General features: G+C 53.2%; 2 protein-coding genes across 2 annotated transcripts; one reads left to right on the top strand and one right to left on the bottom strand.

Annotated features, from left to right (window-relative positions):
* Positions 1-9,998: 9,998 nt before the first annotated feature.
* CD72 (CD72 molecule) lies at positions 9,999-17,140 on the top strand. Its single transcript, XM_065908133.1, has 9 exons — positions 9,999-10,273; positions 10,371-10,472; positions 11,048-11,119; positions 11,286-11,375; positions 11,694-12,029; positions 14,985-15,133; positions 15,768-15,883; positions 16,578-16,730; positions 17,003-17,140. The coding sequence occupies exons 1-8, from the start codon at positions 10,192-10,194 to the stop codon at positions 16,723-16,725; spliced, it is 1,095 nt and encodes a 364-aa protein (XP_065764205.1). The 5' UTR covers positions 9,999-10,191; the 3' UTR covers positions 16,726-16,730; positions 17,003-17,140.
* An 82-nt stretch (positions 17,141-17,222) lies between these two features.
* TESK1 (testis associated actin remodelling kinase 1) lies at positions 17,223-22,579 on the bottom strand. Its single transcript, XM_065908132.1, has 10 exons — positions 21,307-22,579; positions 21,062-21,183; positions 20,882-20,930; positions 20,207-20,353; positions 19,782-19,864; positions 19,531-19,621; positions 19,221-19,304; positions 18,998-19,087; positions 18,770-18,884; positions 17,223-18,447 (listed from the first exon to the last, which is right to left on the bottom strand). The coding sequence occupies exons 1-10, from the start codon at positions 21,523-21,525 to the stop codon at positions 17,555-17,557; spliced, it is 1,893 nt and encodes a 630-aa protein (XP_065764204.1). The 5' UTR covers positions 21,526-22,579; the 3' UTR covers positions 17,223-17,554.

Genomic DNA, 22,579 nt, shown 5'->3' with positions numbered 1-22,579 from the left:
TTTTTTTTTTTTCTTGTGATGAAAACTTTTAAGATCTACTTACTCTCTTAATAGGAACCTACTGTATAGTACTAGGAACTCTACTCAATACTCTGTAATGGCCTATATGGGAATAGAATCGAAAAAAGAGTGGGTTGTAAAGTAATTAGCCTCCAACTAATAAAAATAAATGAAAAAAAATAAATAAAAAAGAGTGGGTATATACATATATATAACTGATTTACTTTGCTGGACAGCAGAAGCTAACACAACATTGTAAATCAACTATACTCCAATAAAAATTAACTGTAAAAAACCTTAGTAACTTTTAAATATACAAAAGAGTATCCCTGGTGTCTCAGACGGTTAAGAATCTGTCTGCAATGCAGGAGACCCAGGTTTGATCCCTGGGTTGAGAAGATCCCTGGAGAAGGGAATGGCTATCCACTCAAGTATTCTTGCCTGGAGAATCGCACGGACAGAGGAACCTGGCAGGCTGCAGTCCGTGGGGGTGAAAAGAGGCTGCCGTGACTGAGCCACTAACACTTTCACTTTCACAATATTATTAACTACAGTCATCATGCTGTACCTTACATTCCCAGGACTTCTTTTTAAAGTCTTTATTCAATTTGTTACAATACTGCTTCTGCCTTATGTTTCGGTTTTTGGGCCGCTAGGCGTGTGGGATCTTAGCTCCCTGACCAGGGATTGAACCCCCCCCTACTGCATTGAAAGACAAAGTCTTAGCCACTGGACCACCAGAGAAGTCCCTAATTTTTTAATTTGTTTAATTGACTGGAAGTTTTATAGTGTGTAAACTTAGTCAAGAATTGACTTCACACACACTCATATGAAGTTATGCAATATAAGATGCAAAGTGAGAGTGGGACAGACAGAAAATCAGCCATCTCCCAGGGAGTGAGAGTGCTGAGTCCTAACCACTAGACAACCAGGGAACTCTGTCAACCATCTCCTTGGAAGGGAAGGTAAAGTATCAGAAGAAGGGACTTCCTTAGCGGCCCAGTGGTTAAAAATCCACCTTCCATTGCAGGGGAAGTGGGTTCCATCCCTGATTGGGGAAACTGAGATCCCACATGCCACCGGAGCAACAAAAAATGTTCCTCATGACTCAACCAAGATCTCATGTGCCGCAACTGAGACCTGATGCAGCCGAATAAAGAAACAAATAAACATTTTTTAAAAACCAGAAAAAAGTCAATTCTCCCCAAATTAAAGTATACTGTTAGTTAATATAGTTCCAATTTGTATCTCAAAGAACAGTCAAGGACAAACATCTTTTTAAAAAGAAATAGAGAGATTTGTCTTACCAAATAGATCAGAACATGCGCCAAGAGTAGTTAATCAAATCAATAAGTAGAAGGGAATCAATAAGTAAATAGGAATCAAAAATTAGGTATTTATGTATATCAGAACATGGCAATTCAGGTCATTGGAGAAAGTAAGGATGACGTAAGAGACGGCCCTGGAACAGGTGGCTGTCCTTACCGAGAGCCAGTGCCCAGCTGGGACTTCGTACCTGCTGGGCTTTTGTTCCAAAGCAGTGGTGCCTCGTGGGGGAGAACACAGCTTCTCTTGAAGGACACTCACAGCATCAAAACTGAGGTGTGAGACACTGATTTGGGTTGCAGGCTGTCCCTGTGGGTTCTGGTCTATCCTTTCTCCCCTACTTTTCATCCACCTGCTTCCCAGTTGCCTGCCCTGCAAACCCCACACTCCAGCATCAGAAGCAAAGATAACAGCCTTCCATAGACTGTCTAGCTCTTAGAGTTAGTTGCTCAGTTGTTTCTCTTTGTGACCCCATGGACCATATAGCCTGCGAGGCGCCTCTGTCCTTGGGATTTCCCAGGCATGAGTACTGGAATGGGTTGCTATTTCCTTATCGAGTAAGGGCAATTTCCTATAGGGCTTTCCTTGTGGCTCAGCTGGTAAAGAATCCACCTGCAATGCAGGAGCCTTGGGTTTGATCCTGGGTTAGGAAGATCCCCTGGAGAAGGGAAAGGCTACCCACTCTAGTATCCTGGCCTGGAGATTTCCATAGATTGTATAGTCCATTGGGTCTCAGAGAGTTGGTCTGAGAGGCTTGTACTTTCACGTTCCTGTAACAAATCAATTTTCTTTTCTTTTTTTTGGACACAGAGCAAGCTTTATTCAGTGGCCAGAGAATGGAGAAGCAGTAACTAAGTTCACAGATCAACTTCTCATCCACGTGGGGAGAGGCATTTAAATTTAAAGGTAAAGATAAAGGCAGGAGTTGTTTAGTTACTAAGCTGTGTCGAACTCTTTTGCAACCCCATGGACTGTAGCCCGCCAGGCTCCCCTGTCCATGGGAATTCCCAGGCAAGAATGCTGGAGAGGGTTGCCATTTCCTTTTCCATGTAACAAACCTCTCAATTGAAAAAAAATTATGTGCATATATGTATGTGATAGTCACTCACTTGTGTCCGACTCTTTGTGACCCCATGGACTGTAGCCCAGGCTCCCCTATCCATGGAATTCTCTAGGCAAGAATACTGGAATGGGTTGTCATTTTCTTCTCCAGGGGATCTTCACAACTCAGAGACCGAACCCATGTCTCCCGCATTGTAGGCAGATTCTTTACCATATATATATATATATATATATATATATACATATATATATATATATATATATATATATGCATGTATACGCATACCCTAATGGTCTGCTTGTCTGTGCCATTGTTTATTGAGATATAATTGACATACAGCATTTATAAGTGTAAGACATATAATGTGTTGATGTGATACATTTATATATTGCATTATGGTTACCACCATAGTTAGCTAACACCTCTATTATGTCACATAGTTAACATTTCTTTTATGTGGTCAGAACAGTTTGAGCTTTGACTGATAAACTAGATGAAAGATATATAAGCTTTCACTGTATTATTCTTTCAACTTTCCTTTAGGCCTCAAATTTTCAAAATAAAATTCTCAGGGGGAGGGAAATACAAAGGATCTTACATTAATAGAAAAGCAAATTCAACTGGTTAGCAAACTTGAAATATGTTCAAGTTTGTTAGGAGTCAGGGACATGCAATTTAATAGGAGATGCCACTTAATGTCCACTCGGGAAATTTCCCCAGTGGAAAACTGGGGCTCACAGTTCCTGCAGGACTCTGGAAGCCAGGGTAGACTGTGCCCCCAGAGTTAGCCCCCCGGGGTGAGCTGCTGGGATGTATACCAGTTCCCACCAGTCATCAGTTAAGAGCTGATCTGGCAGGAGGCACTGATTTCCGGCAGCTTCTCACTGCCTGCCAATAAAAAGCTGCAAAGATCCTGGCAGTTGGAAGAAGCGCACCCAGTGGGCAGGCCCGAGGGCCAGGGATGTCTGAGGCTCTGTGCGCCTGCCCCGCGTCGCTCAGGCCCATTCACGCCCCCCCTGAGGTCACACTGTGACCACGTCTCCAAGGTCACAGCTTCTCACAAGCGGAAGAGGAGATGGGGCTTCCTTGGTGGTCCAGTGGCTAAGACTTCGTGCTCCGCGTGCAGGGGGCCAGGGTTTGATCCCTGGTCAGGGAACTAGATCCTGTCCACCACAGCTAAGCCCTGAGCAGACAATTAAATAATTTTTTTTTTTTTTTTTGGTAAGTGGAAAGGTATAAAAAAAGAGGAAGAAAAACTTACTCTAGGAGGGACAGTGGGACAGTGGGACAAATTACAATGCTGTGGTTGGTGCTAAGGCTGCAGCTGAGATCCTTTCCCCTGTACGTCCATTCTGGACTCCCCCTTGCTCTCAAGCAGCACTTGAGGGTGGTCTGGATGGCTTGGCCCACCGGTAACCCAGATTGTCATTTCCAAGGGGTCTGAGCCATGGTGGCCATCACTGCCCATGTGTGGGTAATATCACCGGGCACAGGGCACAGAGCACCAAGGGGTGCCCATGAATCTCCTGGGCGCTGACGCATTCCACCTGCTCCCATTAGGTAGCAGCAGCCCTGTCTAGGTTGGATTACCCAGGGAATAATCACTCAGCTCTAAGTGAGTGGAGGAGGAGCCAGGCACAACTGCTAAGCGTGGAGAGCTCCGGGTAGCACATCGTCCCTCTCTCTGCATCCTTTAACCTTCTGCTCCCACTGCTACCTAAGTGCTCATCTCCACATTCTCCCATTTAAATTCTTGAAAACGAAAAAAATTTTTTTTCCTTTTTGGCCATTCCACAAGTGTGGCATGTGGGATCTTATATCCCTGACCAGGAATCAAACCCACATCCTCTGCAGTAGAAGCCTGCAGTCTTAACCACTGGACCACCAGGGAAGCCGCTTGAGACCTAGCATTTGATAACCTCACATCCGCCCTGATTTCTAGGCCAGTGACCCCAGAGGGGTGGTCTCTGGACTGACCAGCCTTGAATCTGCTGCCACTTGCTTATCTCAGTCAACTGCCGTCAGAGGGGCGGGGGGAGGGTCACATAAGACAGCTTTGGGGGTCTAGGGCTGCCTCATCAGGCGGGGTCTGCCCCCCTCGGAAGGGGCTGTAGGTGTGGCCGGCACAGTGTTTGGCATACGTGGTGAAGCAGCTGTAGCCCCACAGGGCAGCCTTCTGTCACCTGCCCTCCGAGCCATACGGCTAATTCACAGTGAACTTGTAGCCGGCTGCGTGCAGTTGTAAAATAAGTGAGTTGAGCTAAGATTCCTTCAAGCTCCAGAATGACTGATAACTGCCTCTTGCCTCAAACATTTATACATAAACTGTCGTTAAGCCAGGACTGCCTCCAACTGATGCTTACATAAATTTTTTAAGCCCCAAATTTCAGTTCTTCAATATATGCTAGCTGTTATTACTTATCTTTATTATACCGCATTCTGTGGTTGGAGCCATCATTTTGCTCTGCAGCAATGTTTGAATCATGAGTCTGCCTTTCGGTGTATTTGCTTCTCTTTAGAGCTATGTGCCATCACCGTATATGAATGTGCTTTCTGGGTCCCATTCAGGACAGAGCCAAGCAGAGGCCTAAGGCAGTCACTGGAGACCTACTGGCCCTCTGGTTTCCGTGATCAAAGAGCCGCAAACCCTCTTAATGATGCTGTCAGATGGCCCACGGTCCTCTCTCCTGACTCTGAAGCGATTTAACAGACTTTCAGGGACATTTATGCTAAAATCGACATCTACAATATCTCCAGACAGGATCCCCTTAACTGATGTCAGATATCTAGACAATCCCATAGTTTACAGATAGGAAATTGTGACTTGCCCAAAGGGACACACTGTGGCCCTGCTGGCTTCTTTATCTATACCAAGTTCTTTCCATTACATCATGCTTCCTCCACAGTTCAGGGAACTTATCTCCTGCTACTGGAAAAAAATTAGCATGAACTCAGTGGCTTAAAAAAAATACAAGTTCCTAATAAATGCTGGAGAAGGTGTGGAGAAAGGGGAAACCTTCTACACTGTTGGTAGGAATGCAAATTGTACAACCATTATAGAGAACAGCATGGATCATAAAATTACCATATGATCCAGCAATTCCACTCCTGGGCATATATCTGGAGAAAACCATAATTCGAAAAGAGACATGCATTACCTCAGTGTTCACTGCATTGATTTACAATAGCCAAAACATAGAAGGAACCTAAATGTCTATTGACAGAGGAGTGGATAAAGATGTGGTACATACATATGATGGAATATAACTCAGCCATAAAAAAGAACAAAACAGTGCTGTCTGCAGCAACATGGATGGGCCCAGAGACTGTCACAGCAAGTGAAGTAAATCAGAGAAAGACAAATATCATATGATACGAGTTATATGTGGAATCAAAAAGAGCTACAAGTGAACTTATTTACAAAACAGAAATAGAATCACAGATGTAGAAAACTTACAGTCACCAGTGGGGAAGGATGAATCGGGAGATTGGGGTTGACATATGCGCACTACTGTATATAAAATGGAAAACTAATCAAGACCTACTGTGTAGCACAGGGAGCTCTACTCAATACCCTGTAATGATCGATAAGGGAAAAGAATCTAAGAAAGAGGGAATATATGTATACGTATAGTGATTCACTTTTTGATACACCTGAAACTAAGACAACACAGTTAATCAGCTATCCTCCAGCAAAAATTAAAAAAAAATAAATGCAAGCTTCTTATCTTACAGTTCTGACACATCTCACTGGCTTAAAGTCAAGGTGCCAGCGGGGCTGGTTCCTCTCTGGAGGAGAGGTGAGGATCTGTTATTTTGCCTTTCCCAGCTTCTGGAGGCTGCCCGCATTCCTCAGCTCGTGATCCCCTTCTTCTGCCTGCAGCATCTTATTCATGTCACATCTCTCTGCCCCGTCTTCCAAGGTCGAACCTCTTTCCTCCCATGACCCTGAAAACTTCTTCCTTTCAAGGACTTATGATTAGATTGGCCTTCAGGGTAAAACAGGGTGACCTCCCCATCTAAAGATTCTCAAGTTAGTCACATTAACAGTTTCATCAGGCAAAGTAACCTATGCACGGGTTCTGGGGGTTAAGATTGTGAACACTGGGGCGAGGCCATTTTTCGCCTACCACACCCTGTCCCTAGATCAGAGCCTCCTGGAGTCAGTGGGTTACGCTAATGAAGGTGGACAGAGCCTGACTTTCAGAGTCTTGGGAGACTTCCTTGACTACCTGATATTGGCTGCACTTCACCAAGCCCTTTTCCACACAGCAAATTCTCTCCCGATGCTCCGAGCTGGGCCCCCTCCTATTATTTACCGTAGAATCACTCCCTGAAATGAGCATGGAGGATCAGGAGAAGACACAAAATGGGCTCTGGTGTTTGTCCTCTAGGATCTCAGCTGAAATTATGATCCTGGAAAAGCTGAAATGTACAGCACTGGCCCCTCAGCTCTGAGAAGCCCCCAGGCATTCCTGACATTTGAGCAAGTGAGGTGTGGCTCAGACTTTCAGATGTCCTTTCTGATGTCCAGCCTCAAAGATATCACAAAGATACCACGTGACACATTTGCGGACGGAGACAGACTCTGCTTTTATAACCATCTTCCACATGATGATCTAGGACTGAGGGAATGCAGAGAGTCATAAGGAGATTTGTATCCATCACTAAAAGAGCTAAAGAGGACAGACACAGGCCAGCTCGCCTAAGACACCCAAAGCATTATGAGCGTGAAGCTCATTCAACCCCATCTGGGCACGCTGCCTCCTGAAGCCTCTCCAGCAGTCGAGTCAGGCAGCATGCCCATTGATTCCTCTTTTGAGCACATAGCGGCAGCTTGCTTTTGACACCTTACCTGGCACCCAGGCCCTGTTGCATATGGGTTCTGACAACTGGGACATTATCTCCAATTTACAGAATTCCTGCAAGTGCTCCTGCAGATGATTTCCACACCTGCGGTCCCCGCCCGTAAGCCCCGTGCCCCACGGATTCAAGCGCCCCCACCGCCCCGCTCACCGCAGCTGCTGCCTCCCACTCACCCTCACAGGCCCCCAGGGCCCAGGAAGCTGTGGCTGTCTGGGGAGGCCCTGACCCTGTTCCTCCCCCGGCGGAGGGGGCTGGGTTGTTGGAAACTTTAGTCAAGCAGGGACGGTTAACAGCTGCTGGGAAACACCTTAGGAAGCCATGCGCCTTACAAGAAGGAAACACTTGTAGAATCTGTCCCCGTGACCTTCAGGGACTTCTGAAAACGGCCAGTCGTTTCCCAGCCTGGGAAAAAACCACAGCCTCCTCCAGGCTTCACCCCGCAACGGCTCGAGCAGAGATGGTCGCCCCGTACAGACACCCCGACAGCCTGCAGAGGCGCGGGGATGCGTGTGCGTGCCTACACACTCACAGCCTGTGAGCCACAGGCCTGCACACTCACACCCCCGTGGACGTCTGCCTCTCCCCCCGACACGCTTCCCAGGTGACAAGTCTATTCCTCTGTGTCAGTGGCACTTTTTCTGGGCCAAACGGGGTGTCACCGTCGGGCACAGCTCCCATCAGACCCACAGGCGCATCTCAGCGCCCCTCCACACACCACTAAGCATACACTACAAGCTGCTAGCGTGTGTCGAGGGCCGCTTTCCCCTTCCTTTTTCCTCCTCGCAGCTGCGGTGATGGGGGAGGGGGTTCTGAGGGGGCGGATGTCACCCACTTGGGGCGGGTTTTTCCCAGTTCTGTACCTCTTCTGTCCCGGCTTCTTCACACCCGCCAAGTGGGCCCTTTTGTGGGGGGTCACGTCCTGGTAAAAGAACTTTAGGGAGCACTTCTGCTCAGCAACCCCACCCCCATTTCCGGTCCTCCATCTGCCAGGCCTCCCGGTCCCTGGTCTTCCCCCACAACTGCCCCCCTTTTTTATTGGGGCTGTGTGTAAAACAACAATATAGGGACTTCTTTTTTTGACTATGTCACGTGGCTTGTGGGGTCTAAGTTCCCTATCCAGGGACTGAAATGGGGCCCTTGGCAGTGAGAGTATGGAGTTCTAACCACTGGTGTGGGTGCGAAGTCACCTCAGTCATGTCCTCTTTGTGACCCCATGGACTGTGGCCCACCAGGCTCCTCTGTCCATGGGATTCTCCAGGCAAGAACACTGGAGTGGGTTGCCGTTTCCTTCTCCAGGGGATGGTCCCGACTCGGGGATCGAACCTGAGTCTCTTACCTCTCCTGCATTGGCAGGTGAGTTCTTTGCCACTAACACCATCTGGGAAGCCTCCTCAACCACTGGCCCACCGGGAAATTCCTGCAGGAATTTTTAAAGGAAGAATTTTACTAGGAAAGTAAGAAAGATGCCAGTACCCAACTAAGAAGATAGTAAAACGTTGGTTGGTCCAAAGTCTTCCCGCTCAGAACCCAGCCATTCTCCCTCTGAGAAGCTGCAGTCCATCTTCATCCCTATGCAAGTCCTTTGTTCGTCTGTTCCTTGACCCCCAACAAGAAGCGTGAACAGTCAGTGGTGTGGGCACACACACGGGGGTGTCCCTTGCTCTCACCCCCAGCCCTGCCTGTCCCAGAGCTTCCGCCTCCCGGACTCAGCCTGTTGCGTCTAGCTGATACCAGAACACAGGGGTCGCATAGGCTGCCAGGCAGGATGGGACGAGGAAGGGGCTGATCGGCCACAAGGGTGACCTGTAGGGCACGAAAGGTGGAGAAAACTGTGGAGAAAGAGCCTGGGGGTGTTTACACAGGAGACGCAGTTTGGCCCCAGGTCCTCTGCATCCTCCACAGGGCTGCCACACCTCCAGGAAGGGCTTGCAGTGAAGAGCTCCCCAAGTGTGGGATTCCTGGCAGCTCTGTAGGACAGCAGCAGAAAGGGAGCCAGGCCCACCCTGAAAGCCCCCAAACTAATGGAGAGAAAATGCCCACCAAGTAAGGGAACCCCGTTCTGGGAACGCAGTGAAAGTGAAAGCTGCTCAGTCGTGTCTGACTCTTTGTGACCCCATGGACTATACAGTCCATGGACTTCTCCAGGCCAGAATACTGAAGTAGGTAGCCTTTCCCTTCTCCAGGGGAGTCTTCCCAACGCAGGGATCAAACCCAGGTCTTCCTCATTGCAAGCGTATTTTTTGCCAGCTGAACCACGAGGGAAGCCCAAGAATACTGAAGTGGGTAACCTATCCCTTCGCCAGCGGATCTTCCCAACCCTGGAATCGAACTGGGGTCTCCTGCAGGAAGTCAGATATGCTGGGAATCCCAGGATGAAGGAGAGCTAGCGTTCCAGACTAGGAGCCCCCAATCTGATGGGAGGGTGGAGCCCCAACCTGGAGCGGTGATTAGGAGACCCTCTGTGGTGAGTTGAGCACGAAAGAGTTCCGACAGCACGTAGAAAGCCCAGGGACTGGGCAGCCAGGAAAGGAGTGTGGGGCAATCAAGTGAGCAGGGTGTGCTGTTGGAGCCCAGCAAGGTGGGTCTGGGATGCAAGGAGGGGCACGGCAAGATGCAAGGCCAGGCCTGAGTACCGGCTCTCTGACCCCCCGGCTCCGAGCCCGTGCTCTGGGCCTCAGTCTCCCCTCCCCTGCCCCTCTGCCCAGGGCTCAGGGATGCCATTTGCTTCACTGAGCCCATCTGTCTGACACGGGTTCACATCTTCCTCTTTTGTGACTGGAAGTCACAGGGCAAGGCGTGAAGCCGTCAGTCACGGAGGCAACACAGAGCCTCACCGTTTGAAGGGGTCGAGGGGACAGGGTAGAGGGGAGAGCGGCAGGGCAGCCCCGGGCCGGCGGACGAGGAGGGGGACCAGTGGAGCAGAGGTGCCCGGGAGCATGGCTGAGGCCATCACCTATGCAGACCTGCGGTTTGTGAAGGCCCCCCTGAAGAAGAGCAACTCCAGCCGGCTAGGACACGGTAAGGATGGCTGCAGCGGCTCCTTGATTCCTCCTTCGAGACCCCACTCCCACCCCACAGACCCCCATCCTGACCCCACCTTTCCTCTCCTCTCCAGACCCAGAGACTGATGAAGACGGTGAGCTCACCTATGAGAATGTGCCCCCAGGCACAGGAGGACCCTCGAGCCCGGCTCCCTCTGGATTACGGGATAAAGCAGGTCTGGGGAGCCTGGGGGATGCGTGTTTGTGAGGGGGTGTGTTTTGAGTTGGGGGAGTCCATAGCATTCTTGGGAGAACAGTATCCTTGGAGAAAGGATGGGGGTCCTCAGGAAGAGAATGAGGACCAGTCACGGGAACCAAGGAAGAATAAAGCTTCCAGTGGGGAGTGAGGGCTCTATGGAGGGATCAGGGCAGCCCTGTTGGGGTGCAGAGCTCCAGTAGGAAATGGGAGTCCCTAGGGAGAGGGGGGAGAGGAGAGGGAAGGGGGAGGAAGGGAGAGCACTCCTGGGGAGAGGGTTTTGGCAGGCAGATGAGTGGCCCCAGAGGGAAGGATCAAGGGGGACCCTGAAGGGTTATAGAGGGTCCCCGGGGAAAGGATAAGGCAGGACCAGGAGGGGCACGGGAGCCCCAGGGGAGATGAGCAGCTCCGGGGAGCGCTAAGGGTGGCCCAGAGCGGCGGCTGAAGGCTCCTCAGGACAGACTGGAGTCTCGGCGCGGTGGAGGGGGTGGGGCTGGGAAGAAGCGGCCTTTTCCTCGGCTCTCCCACCTTCACAGGAGTCTCCCCCTTCCGCAGGGGCCCAGTCGGAGCAGCCAACAGCTGCCAGGAGCCCCGTGACGTCACCCGCTGCCGGGCGGATTCTCTGGTGTGAGTACCCGCTGCTCCCTGCCCCGCGCGCGCCTCCCGCTGCCCAGCTCGTGTTCCACGGCCTTGGCGGGATGCTCCTTCCCGCGAGTCTCCACCCCCACCCCTCGGTCTATCCATTTTGGTGGGGCTCACTGCGCCCCCGCCCCCCGCCCGCTGTCTCCCTAAGGCCACGCAGCCTGCATGCGGTACCTGGTTCTGGGCCTGCTCCTCACCTGCCTGCTCTGCGGGGTGGCTGCCACCTGCTTGGGAGTGCGCTGTGAGTATGACTGCCCCTGGTTTCCCGCTTGCCCGGAACCGCGTTCTCCCCCACTCTCCCCAGCAGCTGCCCTTCCTCACTACCACCACAGCCTCCGCTTTGGGCTGGTTTCTAGCCAGGTCTGTTTTCAGAGCGCAGTGACTTCTAGATTGTCCTGACCTAACCCAGTGCCCCTGAAGCTTTAGGCGGTCAGATCTTATATTCCATTCCAGCCTGTTAGGACAGACTTGCAAGAAGCAGAACGGGGACCGATGCTGAAGCCTCGGGTTACCGGGGCACGGCTGATGATGTCCTGAATCTCTCTTTATGGCCAAAAAGATCTGCAGGTGTCTCGGCAGCTCCAGCAAATGAACAGGGTTCTGGAAGCCACCAACAGCAGCTTGAGGCAGCAGCTGAGCCAGAAGATAACCCAGCTGGGGCAGAGGGAAGAGGATTTGCAGGGGTCCAGGAGGAAGCTGGCCCAGAGTCAGGAAACACTACAGGTGGAACAGAAGGCCGGCCAGGCTACCAGAGAACAGTTGCAGGTCTGCCAGTCTGATTGGGAGAAGACGAAAGAGGCCTTGAGAAATAAGGAGACAGAGAGGATGAACTTGGAGCAGAGGCTGAACAATATGCGGGAAAGACTACAGCCCTTCATCAAGTGCCCCTCTCCAGGTATCTGCTCTGGGAAAGGGGAGATGGAGGACCTGCCATGAGCGATGGATTGAAGCGAGGCTCTGTCTATCTATTTGGGTGCCATTGAGTTGTTCAGGAAAGGGGTGGTGAACCAGAGTGCTGGCTGACATGGACTTGAGTTGTGCAGCCTTGGCCAGCAGGGGGAAAGATCTAGCCACCTATTGGATTTAGGGTTCGATTCCTGGGTTGGGAAATCCCCTGGAGAAGGGAAAGTCTGCCCACTCCAGTATTCTGACCTGGAGAATTCCATGGACTGTATAGTCCATGGGGTGGTAAAGAGTCAGACACGACTGAGCGACTGTCACTTTCACCCAGCTCTAACGTGGGATCCTCTTGGGGAGAAGAAGGTGGCAGCCAGCAATGCAAATGATACAGAGCAGCAAACTCAGGGCTCATCTGGCTCATCTCAGGGCTCAGGGCATATCAATGTCAAAGATCTGGAAACTCCCTGAATTTGGATATGAAATTGATTGTTCACATGTTTTACTATAGAGAGGACCTATAGCTTTACTTAATTCTTGCTATAGCTGAGCTTCCCCCAAAGATTAAGAATTACTGATGGTTCTGGTACAGTCTGGAGTTGGGGCAAGGCAGCTGAGGCTCTCTCAGAGAGCTTGTAGGGCAGTGAACTAGGGTGGAATTGCTCATCCCTTTTGAAAGGAGGAGTGCAGCAGTATGTGGGGGTGAGGGAGGGGGACACACAGGTCTGCCAAAGTACGCTGAGGTTGAGGGGGGGTCCCCTGCCCGAGAGGACGGGACTGCTTGTGGACTGGTTGTCTAGAGGTTAGGCTCTGTCTAGTTCAGGGGCATCTGAATACTCCCCCAAAGCTTTGAACAAAGAGATCATGTACAGACACCTACAGCCCTGGTTTCTTTAACCTCCTCATTCTCTACAAGCCTCTCATGCCAGCACTGCCCACCCCCACTGCCATCCCCCATCCCCACAGCTGAACCAGACCTCAGCGTCCCACACCCCACTTCCGCTGAAGGCACGGTTCAGATCTCTGCTCTGACCACGACAGGCACGCACACTCCTTCAGTCTCACAGAGGCCTTCTACCTGCTGGCTCCCCTGTTTCCTCCCTTCTCATCAGCCATCACCTGTCTTCACTTCTTTCTCTACCCATCTTGATTTGGGGGCCTGTCCCATTACTTGAGCCAGCCCACCCACTCCTTGGTTCCAGTGTCCTTCTGGTATATCTGACTAGCAATATCTCAACTCTGGATGAACAGCTGAGCAGCCATCCTGCTTTGGTGCCACAGAACTCTAGTCTCAACCTCTGGTGGGACCCCACATACTGGCTCTCTGTACCCCACTACCCTCCCTCTCCCTCTCAGCAGGTGGCTCTACTCTGCCAGAGAGGAATTGCCTCTGTTTTCCACCACCAGTTCATGTATCCGTTTGCATTTCTGCCCATCCTCATCTCTTACAAGGATAACTGCAACAGCTTGCTGAATGTTTTCTCTATACATCCCTCCTCCAAATCCACTTTTCATGTTGCAGCCAGGGTGATCCTTTAAAAACAAAAATCTGATCAGGTCATTCCAGTTAAGATCATGTCAGTTAATTAATTACATCAAAAGTTATGGAATACATACTCTGTGTCCAGCACTGTTCCCAGGCACTTGGGATACAGCCAGAGAACAAAACGCCTCAATGTAAAACCTTACATTGACTTTCTCTTGCTCATAATCTAAAAATAAAAAATTCTCAATCTGGTCCCCACGGCCCCTACCTACCTTTTAGTGTGCTGCTCATCCCCTCACCCTCATTCATTTGGCCACACCGACTTCTCTATCCCTTTAAGTTGCTGTAGGACAGTAACTCAAGGGAGTAGCTGGATGGGGATGAGAAAATACGGCCAGAAGAGAGGGAATTGGAGGGGAAGGAATGATTTTTGGGGAGGTAGGATGGATGGGACAAAGCAGCAGAGAGAGGTGGGCTATGATCAGGAGCACAGACTGGGCTGTGGGATGTTAAAGAAAGAGGGAGGTTTATTTCTGACCAATAGTCAGGAAGAGAGAAAAGAGACTAATTTTGAGATGGAGGGGAGGAATATGGAGAGAGTTCACATGTCAAGTGTCTGACAACTTCAACAAAGCAGGAAGCAAGGTTGTCAACTTGTGGAAGACTTGGAGGGGAAGCTAGTGGCTAGCAGCTTGAGGAATGAGGAGAAGTTTTGCATATGCGCTGGGGAATGTGTTAGGGAGCTAATGAGGCAATGAGATGAATGGGAGGCCCATTGATCACTTGTTTATTGGGGACCCAGGTAAGGTTAACGATAATGGGGGGTAGACTGCAATTGTTCAGAAATTGGGGATAGCACCACCAGCCCTTTTCAAATAAGCCTCCCAGAACTGAAGAAACAAATTGATTGGTTGCTTTTTGGCTGTGCTGGGTCTACGTTGCTGTGCGGGCTTGCTCTAGTTGCAGAGACCGGGGTTGCTCTTTATTGTGGTGCACAAGCTTCTCTTTGCAGTGTCTTCTCTTGTTGCAGGGCATGGGCTCTGGGCATGCTCAGGCTTCAGTAGTTGCAGCACGCGGGCTCAGTAGTTGTGGGCTCAGGGCTTTGGGGCTCTAGGGCACGGGCTTAGTTGCTCTGTGGCATGCAGAATCTTCCCAGACCAGGGATTGAGCCTATGTCCCCTGCACTGGCAGGCAGGTTCTTATCCACTGTGCCACCAGGGAAATGCAAACCTTCTAGGTTTTAAGGAGTAAAACTGTTGAATGTTAAAGGCTTTCACTAAGTATGCGCAGGAATGGCATTTCCAGGGTAGTCGAAGGAACAAAGATTGCAAAGTTTAAGGACCAGAAGTCAGTGAAGGACTGAGGTTCCACTCCGGGGAATATTGTTAGCAACCAGACTGCTGAGTGTTGAGATCCCTCTCCTGGGTCTGGGCAGTGCAGTGCTGTCACACTCTTTCTGCTTTTTAGATTCCTGCTGTCCCTTGGGATGGATACAGAATGAGAGGAGCTGCTTTTACATCTCAGTTACTAAGAGATCTTGGTCGGAAAGCCAAAGCCATTGTAAATCTCTGTCCTCTGATTTGGCCAAAACCAGCGACAGTTCTCAACTAAATACAGTAAGCGAATCCCTATTCAAAGACTGTGGTGGGTACTGTTGGGTAAAGGGACATATGTCATCGAGTCAAGGATGGCAGTGCGCCCAGGGCGTTGCATCCCTTTTCTGTGCAGCCTCTCAGCACAGGGCTCCAGGTGGCCCTACCTACTGATTAGGGCTGGCATGAGAGTTGAAACTTGCAAGCCACCTTTACTTTAACCTGTTTTGCATCTCAGCTTTTTGGTCAGTTCTGGGCTGCTCACCAGGTTCTTTGACTTTCATGGTCTCCCAGGCAGACAGGTTCCATACATGGTGCGCTGGATTGTAGGGAATGGCTCCTTGTGACAAGAACCGTCCACAGAATGACTCTTCACAGGCTGACGGAAATTCTTACCCAGCACGTGCGTGTGGGTATGCATGCATGCACGTGTAATGAGGGGTCAGCTTGTATCTGCAGGGTGGCACTTGAAGGGGGCAGGGATGGTCACCGATGAGACGATGTCATGCACCAAGGTTGGGTACAGTCCTCTTGCTGAAGCTCATAGCCTCTCTAGTATTTCCTTCCCCTCCTCTTGACACCCCCCTCTCCCCCTGTTCCAGTATTTCCCATCACTCCTCACGCACCTGTGGTCTCTTATTAATCTCCCTTCATTCAGATTTCTCAGACTTATATCAGAAACTTACGGAAGGTGGTGCCACAAGGCGGTTCAACTGACTACTGGGTTGATCCCAGAAATCGGTTCTGGCAGACTGATTATACAAAACTCCGTTGGTAAGTTTGTTAGGACTTTGGGGCAACAAAAATCCTCTATAATCTCTTCGTAAAGACATGGTAATGTACTCTCCCGCCAGGTCATCCTCTTAAAACCTTTGATGTTATAATCACCCATGTGTCCATTTCTTCTATTTGATTAATAACTCTTAGGGCAGGCATGTTCTGTATTCTGTCCCCAGTACCCAGCAGTCCCTGGCACATGCTTTACTTAAAAAAAAAAGAAAAAAAAACTAGTTTGGGACCTATGTCATCTTCCTCTCAGAAGGATAAGTTGAGGATTTAGCTAGGGGTCACAGCTGATGAAGAACCTCGGGTCTTCTAACTTTACAGCTGACAAGGCTGCCCAAACTGAAGCTATACTTTTTCAGTCAAGGCCACTTGGGGCACCAGAGTTGCCCCAGAGAAGTGAGAAAGGAAGTAACTGGGGTAACTTAGAGGACCAACCCCAGGGACACTGAAGCAGGGTAGTGACCTAACTGAAGTTTCCATCTTTGAAAACTTGGGCACTTTCCCCCTCCCTTGGTCCTACAGCCTCTTTGGGTCGGAGTCCAGACGCCTGGCCCTGAACCCTCTCTCACACACAGCAGGCAGGGCGGGTTAGGACTTGGGTTAGGTTTGCGCAGGGCGAGAGAAGGGAGGATGGGATAGGAGGGGCCAGAGCTTAACCCTGTGCTACTTCACTACCCTTTAGGGGTAGTGGGTATCTCAGTCGAATAAAATGTCCCAAGCTACAAACCAAGTGGATGGATATGGATACAGCGGAGTGTCAGTTACCTCTTCCCTCCATCTGTGAGATGTCAGCTTTCAGGTCTCCAGATGGGGACCACTCTTGGCACTGAGCTGGGTAAGTGTGGGGGATGGGAGTGAGGCATGGAGCCTGGGGCAGAGGGTCTCACACAGAGGACAGGGGGAAACTTGTTCCTGGAGGCGGCAGCCATGTCACAGCCTCCAGGGGCTTGGTCTGCTTATGGAAGGGAGTGGTGGGCAGGGAAGGCCTGGAACTGAAGGGAGGCTGGCGATGAGGCTGTCCAGGTTGCTGGGGAGGAGGTGGGGTGCGCTGGATGGGCATCTCAGTGGCAGTCAGCCGTGGGGCTCACTGATGCTTTAATCCTCCAGGTACTCAACAACAGGAGCCTGCGCCCTTCAGCCCTCACCTGTAGCCTGCGGGTCCTAAGAGCTGCCTTCCTCCAGCGTCTTCACTCTGCCCAGACAGGGCAGACCCAGGCCCAGCATTTCTAGGCAAGCCTGCTGGAGATCCTGTCCTAGAAACTGGACGGTTCCCAGGGAACAGGGAAGACGCGTCTAGAAGAGATTTCACCCCCCACTCCAAAACCTCTCACAGTAGAACGGGTGGGGAGGGCGCACGGGCTGAGCGGATGGGGGCAGCCCGGAGCCAGCCAGGCAGTTTTATTGAAATATTTTTAAATAATTTGCACGTGTTAGTCTCGTGAGTCAGCAATGCGTTGTCTGGTTCGGTGATCCCCACGGGAGAGCAAGCCCAGGGGTTGAAAAGGAAATGTTCTGTTCCTTGCGTCCATGTTGAGCCTCCCCTGTACGGGGCAAGAGCTGCTCAGCCCGCCCAGGGCTGGTGCGGTCCAGCGTGTGCTCTCCGTCCTCACGGGGCATCCTGGAGGCCAGGGTGGAGGCCAGAGACCACAGGCCCCACTGCTAAGAGCGCGCCCCGGGCAGCTGCAGGCTGGGGGTGGGTGGCTTGGCGTGGTGCCCTCGGTGGCAGAGGAGACTGCCCGCCTCACAGTTCAGGTTGCGGTAGCGGGCCACAGCTGGCGCGGGGCGGGGGCACATGGACAGGAAGCCAAAGCTGAAGGGGCCGAGGCAGCAGCCGGGGCAGGGCAGCCCCTCCTCAGGCTCCCGCGGAGCTGAAGGGGGCGGCGAGGGTTCTGTCCGCTCTAGGGCTGCTGCGCGGGGCAGACTGTGCTGGGCCCGGTTCCAGGGCTCCCCTGCCCAGCCTTGCGGGGAGTTCACCACCACCGCCGGGGGGTTGTTGTTAAGGGGAGGCCCTGATCTAGGGGACCAGGGCTGGGAGGCCGAAGAGCAGGTGCTGATGAAGTTGTCTGTGGCCACGGCCATGGCCAGGGGCAGCTGCGGGGCCGGTCTTGGGGGTTCCGGCTCAGGGCTGCTGCCCTCACACTCCATCTGCTCTTCGGCTGACGGGCCCACAGCAGGAGGGCCAGGACCCGGCAGCGCTGTCTCCATCCGTCGGGGCAGCTCAGGGGATGACGGCAGCGAGCGGCAGCGGCGGGCAGGTGTCCCAGGCTGGACCAAGGTCTCCGGAGAGGTCACCAGGGGCAGCTGGGCGGAGGGCAGTAGCGATGGTGGTACAAGGGATAGAGGGGCCACCGGCCTGCTGGGGGTGTCCAGGAGCTTGATCTTGCCGCCTCTGAGGTCTTCCCGTAGTGAAAAGGGGTTGACTCGAGTCAGACAGTCCCCCCAGTTGGGGGGTGATTCTGGCGATGGGGGCAGGAAGAGGTCTGACCGGCTTCGGGAGAGCCGGGGGTCTGGCCTGGGGAGTGTGGCAGAGGGACCCCCTCTTGGAACAGATCCTGTAGACAGAGAAGTCTGTGGTCACTGTTCTCAGCACTCATCAGAGTTCCCTGAGGGCCTCATAAACTGTCTGGGAGGCTGGTGGGACTAGAGCTGAGAAAAGGGTGCTCTGGAAAGAGGGAGATGTCCCCGCCAGCCTCCTGTACCTCTTCTTCCCTTGTTCCCCTCCCTCAGGCTCTAGAATTAGAAAACTATCTGCTTAGAGATGTCCTCTCACCGCACTCCCGCCCCCAACCTTCTCAACTAATAAAGTAGTCTCCTCAGATAATTCCGAGTTCTAAGGAAGAGAGGAGCAAAAGGACTCCAGTGGTGCTCACTTACCCTGACCGCGTGTCAGGGGGACCCGGGGCAGGGAGGCTGGCTCAGGCAGCTGCTCCAGGATCCACTCCAGGTGCTGGGTGATTTCAGTGAAGGGAGCACGAGTGCGCGGTTCCATCTGATAGGGAGAGACAAACAGCTTCACTCAGAGCTCCAAAAGAGTGTCCCTGAGCGGTCCTCCCATCCCCTGGGCTGGCGGGGGTGGAGGGCAGCGGAGAGTGAGGCTCTTACACTGCAGCAGTGGATGGCCAGGAGCAGGAAAGGCAGTGGGCAGTCGTCCCCTACCAGGGTCCTGAAAGCAGGCACATCCAGCCCAAAGTCCTGTGGGGACAGAGATGAGATGCCTCTGAGTCAGCCTTCCTCCAGTTTTCCTGCTGCCCCCAGTTAGGGCCTCACCCTTCTGGGAACCCTCCAGTCTGGAGGGCGTCCTTTTAAACCTGGGCATGTCGCTCACCTCGGTCCGGGGCAGGTAGTCAGGGTCTGCAGGGACCCGGGCGATGAGCTCACAGAGGACAATCCCAAAGGCAAAGACGTCAGCCTGGGGCAGGAGAGAACGTCAGGGGTGCGCTGACAGTGCCATGTCAGAATAGGCCAGAAGCCGGGGGAGTCTGGACAGTTGCCATGTGTTGGAGGGGATATGAGGGGTAAGGTCTTGGGTCTTCTGAGTATCTCGCAGAGCTGCTGAGGAACTTGGGATGGGGCCTTACAAGAGAATCTCCAGGGTCTCTGGAAGGCCTTGGGGACCTCAAGGGTTGACGTCTTACCTTCTCATCATACAGCTCGCCTCGCAACACCTCTGGAGCCATCCAGTACGGGGAACCCACCACAGCCAAAGGCTCCTTCCTTGCCCCTTCCCTACAAGGGCAGAGTGGTCAGGAATATCCCATCCAAACATCCTTCCCAAACAAAAGGGGGTGAGGTCAGCCCACTCCCCATCCCAAAGGAAACGTGCCTATGGGCTTTGTTTAGATAAGGGCCTTCCGGGAGGTTTAGGGGGACGGGGAGTTCACCTCACCTATACACAGGAATCTTTTCAGCCAGCCCGAAGTCACCCACAACAGCTGTGAAGCCTCGGTCTTCCCGTCGGATCAGACAGTTCTGACATATACATATAGCATCCCCGCATACCCATCACCTTCTGTTCTCTGATCTCCCACTATGCACCTCAAAGACCTGTCATTCCAGAATAACCCCATCTTCTCTGATCTCCCAGTTCTCCAATGTTCCCCAATCTTGCAGCATCACCTATCTCTCAGTTTAAACAGAATGGTTCTCAGTCCCTCAAAGCACTCCCCCTCATCCCATTCCCCCATACTCCAATGTCTTGCTACCCCAACATCCTAATGTTGTCTGTTATCCACTTTCCAGTATCCATGGGCTAGTTACAATCTAATGAATCCCAAATCCCCTTTCACGCCTCCACCCACCTGGCCCGCCTACCTTGGATGTGAGGTCTCGGTGGAATACCCCTTTGGCATGCAGGTACCGCAGGCCACGGGCGATGTCCAAAGCCAGGCGGAGCCTGACAGGCCAGGATAGGGGTTCAGGGGAGCTAAGCAGCTGTTCCAGGGTCCCCCCGTTCATATACTGGGACATGGGGGGAGAAGGGGAACGAATGTCAAAGCTTCAGTCTGTTCTCTAGGTCTCCCACTTTTAAGCCTAGGGACACTCAGGAGTATCACAAAGGTCAATAGGGCGAGTCTGTGCTCTAGGGTCCACCATTCATATCCTAAGGCTGTCCTGACCCATACATGTACATCTATTTAAATTTAAATTATTAAGTTTAAAGAGAATTAAACATTCAGTTCCTGTCACACTAGTCACATTTCCAGTGCTCCTCAGCAACTTGTGGCGAGTGGCTATGATTTTGGACCGCACAGATACAGAACATTTTTATCACTGCAGAAAGATACGTTGTTGGACAGCACCCTTCTAAAGAGTACCAAGGATGGGACCAGCTGATGCCTTTTACTTGTGGTTTGCCTATAGGGACGTTCTGGGAAGCCTCCCCTGATTCCTGCCGCCTCCCACTACTCCTCTGCAGATGCACGGGTCCGCTGACTCCCTCTCCCCTTGGTGGTGAGGGGGTCCCCCGCCTTCTTGGCCCATCCTCACCTCTGTAAGAGCGTGCAGCTGCCCTTGGTGCACGCAGACCCCCATGAACCTGGAGAAGAATGGGAAAGATAGCAGGGTAGGCTGTAAGAGCCTCGGCCTCTCCACAGTTCCCACTTTTCCCGCGGGATCTCTCCCCTCCCCCCCAGCAAGCTTCCCAGCAAGGGGCTGGGGCCCGCTCACCTTAGGATGTTGGGGTGCCGAAGCCGGTTCATCAGCTGCACCTCCCTTAGCGTGTTTCCCCGGTTACTGGGGAGCCTGTTCATTTTCAGCACCATGACTTGCCCTGACTGTCGGTGCCGAACCTGCGGGCGATAGCGGATGGCTAGTCCCGCGCAGGTCGGGAAGACTGCCAGGGTCCAGGCCCCTAGTTCCAGCCTCGCGTCTGAGGCTCGGTCCTGCCCCTCTGCCCTCTCTGCTGGTCCTACCTTGTAGACCTCAGAGAAGAAGCCGGCCCCGATCTTCTCGGCGCAGTGGAAATCGTCCACGCGTGCCAGGCTGGACACGGCGCTGCGGAGAGCCCGGTAGGAGGAGGGGCGGCCCCGGCCCGGGCCTCCTCCCGCGCCCCCCGGCCCCGGGGGCCCCTCCCCCGGCGCCTCTCCAGGCCCGGGCCCAGGGCCCCGTAGTGGGGGCCGTTCCCCGGCCATGGCCGGGCCCCCAGGCCGGGGCCTGCCTCACATGGCAGGGTCCCCGGGCCCCGGGCAGGCCGCGCTCGCCATGGGAGCGGGCCCAGACGGATCAGGGGCGCCCGGGATCCCGCTCCTGCCCTAGAGAATAGAAGATTCGCCGAAGATCCTGGGCCCGCCCCCGCCTCGCCGGCTCGCTGGGCCCGGGTGGACGCCGCTCCGCTCCGCTCTGCGCAGGGCCTGGGCCTGGGCCTGGGCCGGGCGGTGGAGGTGGCGCTCCCGGGCGCCGGCGGGCAGGCGGGCCGGCTCCCCGCAGGCGGAGGCGGGCGGGCGGGCGGGCGGGCGGCGGCCGCGCCGCTTCGCCGCTGGGGCTCAGGCTCCGCGGCCTGCCGGGGGCGGGGCTGAGCCGGGCCTCCGATTAACTCCTTCGAGCCTGGCCGCCGGGCAGCGGCCACGCCCCCTCAGGTGCGCACCCGGCAACCGGAAGCCACTGTGCCCTAGGCCAGTGGGTCTGGGGCGTCGGGGTCAAATGAGGTCAGGCCTGAGCTGAATAACTGAAGGGAATTAAGGGCTGCGTACGCGCAGTTCAAATGTCTTTTAACTGCCCTGGGAGTCCTTTCTCCTCTCCCTCCTTCGGGTCAGTGGCGGTTGACAACTCGGCTTAGGGAGCCGCGCGATTCCCGGGCTCAAAGGACCCGCAGGGCTGAAAAATGGATCCTTTTGGCCCAGCCACAATCGGAGGTGGCCCAGCAACCTACCTACCTTCCCAGCCTCCGCCCTGGCCCAGCCTGCCCATTTCCCAGGTCTCGACCTTTACACCTTAAACCTCCGGACTCCCTGACACTTTCTACCTTCTCGGGGGGTGGTGATGCCCCGAGACTGCAGCGAGCCCTCGGCCAGCCCGTTCCAAGTGTGGCCCCGCCTCCTCATCCATCCCGCCTCCCTCGAATAAAGTTCAGATTCCAGAGCCTCGTCAAGCGACCACCCAGCCTGCACCTTCCTTTTTACTATTTCGTCCGAATGCCCTTCTCTCTCAAAAGAGAGGACTCCACCTGTAGAGACGCCCCTCTAAGCG

The sequence above is a fragment of the Muntiacus reevesi genome, chromosome 17 (genome assembly GCF_963930625.1).
Source record: "Muntiacus reevesi chromosome 17, mMunRee1.1, whole genome shotgun sequence".
Lineage (NCBI taxonomy): Eukaryota > Metazoa > Chordata > Mammalia > Artiodactyla > Cervidae > Muntiacus > Muntiacus reevesi.
Note: the sequence above shows the minus strand (reverse complement) of the source record. Positions and strands in the feature narration are given on the sequence as shown.